Source organism: Miscanthus floridulus, chromosome 8, assembly GCF_019320115.1.
Source record: "Miscanthus floridulus cultivar M001 chromosome 8, ASM1932011v1, whole genome shotgun sequence".
Classification (NCBI taxonomy): Eukaryota; Viridiplantae; Streptophyta; class Magnoliopsida; order Poales; family Poaceae; genus Miscanthus; species Miscanthus floridulus.
In genome coordinates this window covers 68,928,070-68,937,961 of record NC_089587.1, presented here as the reverse complement: position 1 = coordinate 68,937,961, position 9,892 = coordinate 68,928,070, and the positions used below count along the sequence as shown (strand labels likewise).

Genomic DNA, 9,892 nt, shown 5'->3' with positions numbered 1-9,892 from the left:
GGGAGGCAACATGTTTAGCTTTGGTCTATCGCACAGCGTTGCTTGATCCAATCTAGCCTTGACATTGTCCTTTGACTTTTCCCAGTCCATGATTGTGTGAAGGACCGCCTCGGCGAAATTCTTTTCAGTGTGCATTACATCAATGTTATGTGGAAGAAGGAGGTCCTTAAAGTAAGGAAGCTTCCACAAGCACGACTTGTGTGTCCAGGCATGCTCTTTTCCATATCCCACGAAGCCCCCCTTTTCATTGTCGACCACAAGACCATCTAACATCTCAAGAACCTGGGCACCTGTCATCATTTCCGATGCAGAGTCTTCCACTGTGACACCTTTTCGAAAGTTCTTCTTGTCTCTCCTGAATGGGTGGTCAAGAGGGAGGAATTGTCGATGTTTGTCAAACGAAGAAAACTTGCCCCCCTTCTCCAACCGAAAGAACTCCACAGCTGACTTGCATATCGGGCATGGCATCTTCGTGTGAACACACCAGCCACAAAATAACCCATAAGCCAGGAAGTCATGCATGGAATAATGGTACCAAATATGCATTCTGAAGTTTGTCTTTGTGAATCGGTCGTATGTCACTACCCCTTCGTCCCATGCACGGACCAAATCGTCTATCAAAGGCTCCATGTACACACTCATATTAGCCCCCGGGTGTCCTGGAATTATAAGTGACAAGAAAATATTTTGCCGTTGAAAGGCGACGCCAGGTGGGAGGTTGAGAGGGATGACGAATACGGGCCAACATGTGTATGGTGAAGAACCCATTCCATAAGGATTGAACCCATCAGTTGCCAGTGCAATGCGTACATTACGAGCCTCATCAGCTTTGTCGGTATGCTTCCGATCGAAGCTTTTCCATGATTCACCATCAGACGGATGTATCATCTTGTCAGTGTATCGGCGTCCAGTTTTGTGCCACGTCATCTGTTTTGCGGATTCCTCGCTCATGAAAAGCCGTTGGATCCTCGGTATGAAAGGAAGGTACCTCAGGATCTTTGCGCCGACTTTTGTTTGCGTCTTCCGACCATCACCAGATTCTAACTCAATGTACCTAGATGCCTTACACTTCGGACAGTACTTATCGTCAGCATGTTCTCCCCTGAATAAGATGCATCCGTTCGGACAAGCATGTATCTGCTCGTACGACATCTTGAGTGCACGAAGGATTTTATTTGACTCATATGTGTTCTTTGGCAGAACGTGATCATCCGGAAGTAGGGTGCCAACTACTGTCAACAGTTGATCGAAGGATTCTCTACTCCAGCTAAACTGGGACTTCACAGCCATTAGACGTGCAATGGCATCCAGTTTAGAAACATTGGTGCGCCCGTGAAGGGGTTGTTGTGCCGCATCCAACATGGCGTAAAACGCCTTTGCAGTTTGCTCTGGCTCCTGCTCTGCACTTCCTTCATCGAAAGCCATGTCATGGTCATTTAACATTTCTGCCACCCCGGCTTCAGAATCAAACTCCTCGATCCGTTGTCTCACGACCTCTTCTCTCGCACGATGGCGTTCACCATGCATGGTCCACCGGGTATAGTTCTCTACAAATCCATTGTTGACAAGATCTTTACTCATCTCCTCATATGTTTTCATTGCCTTGTTCTTACACTTCCTACAGGGACACCAGGCATGTCGCCGTCCGTTTGCAAATGCCTTCGTCATGAAATCATTGGCCTTCTCAATCCATTCATTTGTGTATTGACCCCTCTTCTGATAGCCCGTGTACATCCACTGACGGTCATCCATCCTAACATATAGACGATATTGCAGTTTAGAGCAATAGAGTAGTAGTGCTAGAGAAAAACCATATGAGATGATAAAGAGACATTCATGTTCTTGGTCGATTCACATAGAAGATGTTTGCTAGATTGGATGATGAGATTTTACCTAAGGTTGAAAGGCCGCTATGTCACTTGTAGATGGAGGAATACATGGAACCAATTTTTTTGTAGCCCTAGTTACTAATGAATAGATTGTTCAAAGATTTTGGACAACAAGAGTGATATATTTAGCAAGTGGAATACATGTTGATGAGACTGCTCTGCTTTCAGTTCAACTGTGAATTTTCCTAAAATTTCAGTTACGTGAACTGTGAGTTTCCTAAAATTTCAGTTGTGTGAGTGTCAATTTGAACCCATATATGCTGTTAGTGTGAACTCTCCCTTTGGTGGGATAGTGTGAAAATGAATCATAGTCTGTACTATAATTTCTTGTGCTATATTTCCAGGTGTTGGAGATGTCATCACAGATGGAGATCTATATGCTGTAAATTCTTATGACATTGAGTTCCATCTATGGCTTCATTCTGAAGCCTAGTAGCTGTCTAATATGTAGATGCATGCTGTTGACCCGTGTTTACATCATCATGATTGCTATCCTGTCATGTTTATAGTTTGTCCTGACTATATTAGTTACATTGATAGTTATCCTGTGTTGCATCTAGAGCTAGATGATAACAGTGATCCTACCTTGGATGTTACAGAAACTACCAGTGCCCCCTGCATTGCACTGGTTTGTAAGCTACTGCATGCTTCTAGGACTAGTTAGAAACGACTTGCTAAGTGAATCGCCACTAAAAACGTAGCAGGCATCTATAAAATTTATTTCTGTAGTATTGTGTGCATAAAGGCTTCAGTTCATGGAATAGTAGCACCTCTAAAAAGGACACAACGGAGAACAGGTGACCTGTAGCCTTAAGCCAGTGCAGCTGTGAGTCACTCTAAAGCCTCCATTTGCTTCCACTATTAGAACTAGAATATTGACAGTACATGGAATACGTAAGTGAAGAGGAAGAGCAACGCATAAAGAAAGACTACCGACAGGCAAAGGTGAGCAACTATATACATGAAGCATCTAAACATGTGCCCAGATCTGGAAACTACTTTCAAGAACATCTTAGTCAGTTCATGAGGAGATGGAGCCCTCCTAGTGACATTTGCAGCATTAGAGGAGAGATTGCCATTCTGATAGTCTATAAAGGAGCTAGAAGGCTGACCCAACAGGGGAACTCAACTCGTAGAGGAAGAGAGAGGTACAAGCATCAAGCATGGTAAGTGAATGTCGCTGAATTCACTTGTTGCGATGATAACATGCAGATTTCTTTTTCTTCTTTTTTGGCCATAATCCTAGTGCTGGAAAGAGCTATGTAAAAACACTAATATTTGGTTTGCCCTTCATATAAAATAATAATTGCTTTCAGACATGTCAGGAGGACATAACTCTTTTCTATCCCTGCCGCACAGGCATTTATATTAACCTAAGTACATAGTACATCCTGTACGTTCTGAATATATGTGAAATTGGCATTCTTTGTAATTCTATTATAAGTCCATCAGCAACTTCAAGCACCTTTTTTACTTTCTCTTTTAAGTTTTGTCCTTATTTAGCTAGATATGTTCCGGTCTGCATTCATAGGGGTAGGGTGTGCGTGCATGCGTTTATGAGCTTCTGAACTTGTACTGGTGTTTCGGAAAAAGATGTGTCTAACTAAGGGAGTATGGTAAAGATTATATTGATAGTAATTAGGGACATTGCACAACTCACTTTAATCCCCGTGCATGAGTCCAGATGGACTTATATCTGAAATCAAACCGAGAATCATAGCCCCTTTCTAAAAATGTTTGATTGTTTTTTAAATAAAAAAAGTGAGCATTCACAAGATTTGGACATCTTTTAGCTATTTATGCCAGGAAATAATGCATGATAATTTTCCTCAGAAAAATGATAATAATATGATAAACAGTGTATATAGCACCAACTAGCAAACATCAGTTACAGTTAGATCAGCATCCTGCCTTACAACACAATCTTCTTGTTTCAAGGTGGGTTATCGCCGCATGGGGATTGTGGAGGCATCTATAAAATTTATTTCTGTAGTATTGTGTGCATAAAAACGTAGCAGGCATCTATAAAATTTATTAGTTACAGAGACTTTTGCTTATGAGGCCCACCTCTGAAATGGAATGATTTTCAGAGGCGGGCTCTTTAGTCCTCCATCCAAAGGTTTAAAGAGGCAGGTGTTGGGCGTGACAAATTTTAGGACCTCCTCTAAAAATAGAGTATGGTGTGTCTCAGTGTGACCTGTAGAAGGTTGGTGCCTTATATATATGCTTATATGCTAAACAATAACAAGTTTACAAATGTGATGCCATGTAACCAGCAAGCCATTTAGCTACACCTTAATCTTTCTTATTTCTACGTTGAAACTGGCTATTCTTTTCTCACAAAAAAATAAGAAGCTACAAGAGGTAAAATTTATACACTAAACTTAATTTGACAGCGAGACTGGTAGTTTCTGTAATGCACTAAAATTTATACACTAAAATTTATACAAGAGGTGCCATGTGATGATGCCCAAGCTAACTTGGGATTGTGTTTCCTAGATTCCAACTCGCAATATGCAATGCAGGGGGCACTGGTAGTTTCTGTAACATCAACAACAAATGGGAAAGAAAAAAATGTGCACATCCAAGGTTGCACTGGTAGTTCATGACAGCGAGGATGATGAAGATGAAGAGCCTCAGAATACCTCAGAAAAGGGTGGACGATTGGATGGAGTTGGAGCCGGGGGCTGCGCGTCCGCGTGCTCGGTGTCGAGCGGGAGGCCGGGAGCTCGTCGGAGTCAGACGACGCCGTGGATCGCCCAGGTGTCCAGCGCGCTCGCGTCCAGGACGGCCAGCGCGAGGAGCCGGAGCCGGAGCCGGAGGAGGAGGAGCCGCAGCCGGAGGAGCAGCCGGAGCCGGAGGAGGAGCCCAGGTTGCAGCCCTTCCTTTCCCGGTGGCGGCGGCTGTGGGGGACCGCCCGGTGGCGGCGGTGGTGGAGGGGAGGAGTCGAGCTGGAGCTTCAGCCCTTCCTTTCCCCTTCTCCAGCTGCTTCGTCTTCCACCGCGCGCGCCGGTTCTGCGACGGCGTGGAGGGGAGGAGGCGGCCGCGGCGGTGGGGAGGCGCCGGCGACGGCGGGGAGGCGCCGGCGTCGGCGTGGAGCGCGCGGGCGCGGGGAGGCGCGGGCGCAAGTGCGGGGGACGGCGGGGAGGCGCCGGCGCGGGGGACGGCGGCGCTGCGGCGGGGATGCGCGGGCGTGCGGTAAACAGAAACGACTAAGTGAATGCACGATTTGAGGGAGGGAGAAACGACTAAGTGAATGCCTCTGTTTACCGAGTGCCTAGAAATACAGCACTCGGTAAACTCAAGCACCGCAGCCCAATTACATGTGGGCCTGGTATATGTTTACCGAGTGCCCAGATCTACGGCACTCGGTAAACTCAAGCACCGCAGCCCAATTACATGTGGGCCTGGTACATGTTTACCGAGTGCCCAGATCTACGGCACTCGGTAAACAGAAGCACCGCAGCCCAATAAATGTTTACCGAGTGCCTAGATCTACGGCACTCGGTAAAGAGACAGGTGGGCCGTGTAAAGAGACAGGTGGGCCGTGGCTAATCTTTACCGAGTGTTTGAGGTCACACTCGGTAAAAGTATACATTATTTCATGCAAAACAAAAATGAAAAAATGCCAATTTAATCCTAAAATTCACCAAACTTTCACATTAACTATTTCATGTCATCTATTTACTATCTAAAAAATTCTAAGTTCAAATCATAATGTTGAATTTCACTCTTAATAGAAATCCTACTCGTCATTGTGAATGTTTAGTGTCTCTTTGGGAGATGTACCGGTTCGGCAGCGACGAATGTAAAAATACTTCCGAAACGTTATGAAAATTTTTCTATAATATAGATGTATGCTTCAATGTTAATTCTTCCAATCTCGTGATTTATCGAGTTCGATTTTAATTATTACAATTAAATTTACACGATATGTATCTAATTATCATAAAGAATGAAAATTTTGTGAAATATAGTAAATAAATCGAAATAAACACCATATTTTGGAATGGAGTACTAAATATCATATGTGGATAGAGGAAAAAGAATGAAGGGAAAAACAAGAAATTTGGTTGAATTTTACCGAGTGTTGCGCCAGTACACTCGGTAAAAGATAGTGTTTACCGAGTGTTGTGAACTTACACTCGGTAAAACTTTATTATTACCGAGTGCAAATACTTATACACTCGGCAAAATGTCATGCCGTGACGCCGTTTGGCGCACGGTTGGTATACTGGAGACGTGGCAGCTCAATACCGAGTGTCTCTTTTTACCGAGTGCGCCCCTTCGGTAAAATTGTAGATCTACCGAGTGTTTTAGGTTACCGAGTGTTCGGACTCGGTAAAGAGGTCTACTACCGGGTGTTTATTGTTTCCGAGTGTTGGCACTCGGTAATAAATTTTTTCCGAGTGCCCCGACTTTTGACACTCGGTAATTGTCTGGGCACTCGGTAACTACACAGTCTCCGGTAGTGAAAGATATACACTATCTCCAGCAACAAATATATACTTCCAAACCGAAATTCATAAACAGTGATTAATGCAAAATCTTCCCATGGGATTTCGTCGCTTACAGCAGATTGCCAATTAGCAAAATCCGAAATCTTGCTACTTACAACTTGCAGTATTTCGTCAACGCGCAAAAAGAAAAAGACCAGATTAAAAAAGGCTGTCATTGGCTGCTCGCCAGCTCTATATATACCTGGCTCTGGCAATGATCTGAACCACAGCACACGGCTACACGCTACACCAGTCCAAAAGCTTGTTTCGTCAGTGGCTTACATGGACACTAGTGCGTCGTCGTCTCGCTTTGCGGCGGCAGCCGCGGTGGTGGCGGCGCTGCAGCTGCTGCTTCTGCCGGCGCTGTCGTCGGCCGGCGGCGACGCCTGGCAGCAGTGGCAGGAGGCACACGCCACGTTCTACGGCGACGAAAGCGGCGCCGACACCATGCGTAAGATTCCTCTAGCTTGCTCTGCTGTTCATCACAGCACACGCACACGCACACGCACGAACGTTCTACGTCTAGTTTCAACCTTTTTTTTCTCAATCGGTGCATGCATTGATGCATGCAGAGGGCGCGTGCGGCTACGGCGATCTGTTCCAGCAGGGGTACGGGCTGGAGACGACGGCGCTAAGCGTGGCGCTCTTCAACGAGGGCTGGTCGTGCGGCGGCTGCTACGAGATACGGTGCCAGGGCAGCACGTTCTGCGCCCCCGGCGGCGCGCCGGTGACGGTGACGGCGACGAACCTGTGCCCGGCGAACTACTCGAAGCCGAACGAGAACTGGTGCAACCCGCCGCTGCGGCACTTCGACCTGTCCAAGCCCATGTTCCTGCGCCTCGTCACCGACTTCCACGTCGGGATCATCCCCGTGCAGTACCGCCGCGTGGCGTGCGCCAAGCGCGGCGGCGTGCGGTTCGAGCTGAAGGGCAACCGGTGGTGGGTCGCCGTGCTCGTGTTCAACGTCGCCGGGGCTGGGGACGTCAAGGCCGTCGCCGCGAAGGGGTCACGGGACGGCGGGCAGTGGATCGACATGGCGCGCAGCTGGGGACAGGTCTGGACGAACGGGGATGGACGGAGCGTCGGGGAGGGCCTCTCGTTCCGCGTCGTCGCCAGCGACGGACGCGCCATCGTGCTCGACGACGCCGTGCCGTCCGGGTGGGCCTTCGGCCAGAGCTTCGAGGGCAGGGGCCAGTTCTGATTCTGACAGAATCGGAATCCCTGATTATCGAGATCGCGCACCTCTACTCCTGGCTACTGCAGTGAACAGCAAGCGATGTGCAATTGCTAGCGTCCGTCCGTCCATGCGGCTGTTGTTCAGTTCAAATTGCCGAAATGTCGTTTATCAAAGCCTGTGTTTTTTTAATCAAAATCAATCATCAAACTGAGAAATGCAAAAGGATTTAATTATGTCTGATTTTGACGAGCGATGTAACTGAGAATTCGCAAATCAAATATCGTTTTTTCCATCGAAAGTGACGATTCCCCATGGAAGAAAATTAGTGCTCCATCACTATAAGATAAAAACTTGCTATTTTGGCCCACCAAAAAATTAAAATTTAGTACCCAGTTCCATTTTAAGACGCCAGTGAAGAAATTAAACTCAAATATCAGATTTTACCCCCCAAAAAACACTCAAATCTTCTCAGATGCCGCGTGTGGATAAGTTAATTAGATGGATTTATTTGAGCCTCAATCTGAACAAAAAACATAGGACGTCCGTGCCTCAACCCAGCTCTTGGAGATTACATAATGGCCCAAACAACTGTTTGGTATAGTTTATTCGGAAAACGTTTCCCAAATAAGCTACACAAATACAATTAAATCGGCGATCAAAATAAGCTGGTCTGATCCAACTTCTCTTTTTTAGTATATAAATGAGTGTTGTGAGAATAAACACGGCCGAAATAAGCTAAAAAAAACTCAAATCTCAGATGCCGCGTGTGGATAAGTTTATTGATGGATGTATTTGAGCCTCAATCTGAATAAAAAAACATAGGACGTACATGCCTCAACTCAGCTCTTGGGAGATTACATAATGGCCTTGTTTAGTACTCAGTATATCTTATTCAGAAAGCGTTTCACAGATAAGCTACACAAATAGAGTAAAAGCAATGGTCAAAATAGACTGGTATAATCCAGCTTTGGCTTTTTATAACAAATGAGTGTTGTGGCAATAAACACGGCCAAATAAGCTGCAAAAACGTGTACCGTTTGATTGTTTGGTTTTAGCTTATTTTGGTAATAATAAACAGCTTATAAGCTGTAACAAATAGGTTTAATATGGGCTCGTTTAATTCGCAGCCTCCCTGGAAGCTGCGGTCAGGCAATAAAATTACTGCTAGATCATAATTAAAATAATAATAACTTGCTGTTTTGGCCCACCCAAAACTTCAACTCTAGTGCATAGTGCTATTGTTACCTTGGGCGCCGCTAGAAGAAATTAAACTCAAATCTCAAATGTCTCGCATGTTGATTAAGTTGATTAGATGGGTTTATACGAGCCTCGATTTACAAATCATAGGACCTCCATGCCCCAATTCTTATAGGAGATTACAAAATAAGAGGTCATTTGGCGAGCCACGGCCAGGCAACCACATCTAACCCCAGACGTTGACAATGATGGGCATCGATCGCTGCCTGCTTCAAGCGCGATATCCAGCGTGCGAAGCAAACACCCCCTATATCTTGATAGCCTAGCCTTACTTGATCTAGCTAAATTAACGATCTAATCAACTAACGGAAAATTCATACGCAACGGTTTGACTTGTGATGTTGATGAATGATGATGGGCAGCAGATGCACATAGGAGTAGTGCAGTGCATGCAGAGACTTTCTTGTTCAGTGTAGTATGTAAGTAGCTGCGTGCAATCATCAACAACCGTTCCATTCCAACTCTCCATGGTGTGCGTCGTCGTCTGAGTCTGAGCTGCCCTCCATGACTCCATCGACCAGAGAGGAAATGAATGTAACGACGACGCTCTGCTTTGGTGACCCATCAAAGAAAAAATGATGAAAATGACCATGCAATGCGTGCATGTTGACCCAAACAGAAACAGTGATGATGAGCTGCCCATCAGTTAGTTAATTAGTTACGCCTACATCTCCTGCATCCTTTACACATCCACGTAATCGCATATTTTTGGAATACCAATTCGCCCAATCACCCAATCAGTACATGCATGCATTTACTCCCTCCGTCCCATAATAAATAAGTTTTTTGTAAATTTTCAGACAGAATAAAGACGCTGGCAAAAGATGCATGTATCATCATCTCTTTTCATTTCCCAGATGATATCCCTTGAATTAGGCCGTTATCGTTTGCATGCACTCATGGATTAGCTTTTGTATTAGAAGACAATGTTCCATGTTTGTGTATAATGTTGTTTTTCTTTTTTTGAAAAATTTTAAACCTTCAGAAGTTATTCATTTGGGGACGGAGAGAGTATATATCAACCACTGTGTATGCAGTGTGTACTACCAGTGTGATCCGTTATGCTTTCT

At 45.3% G+C, this 9,892-nt stretch overlaps 1 protein-coding gene across 1 annotated transcript; it reads left to right on the top strand.

Annotated features, from left to right (window-relative positions):
• The first annotated feature begins 6,637 nt into the window (after nucleotides 1-6,637).
• Nucleotides 6,638-7,771, top strand: LOC136472454 (expansin-A6-like). The gene is made up of 2 exons (XM_066470156.1): nucleotides 6,638-6,839; nucleotides 6,961-7,771. Exons 1-2 carry the CDS (start codon nucleotides 6,671-6,673, stop codon nucleotides 7,587-7,589), a joined length of 798 nt encoding a protein of 265 aa, XP_066326253.1. The 5' UTR covers nucleotides 6,638-6,670; the 3' UTR covers nucleotides 7,590-7,771.
• The last annotated feature ends 2,121 nt before the right edge of the window (nucleotides 7,772-9,892 follow it).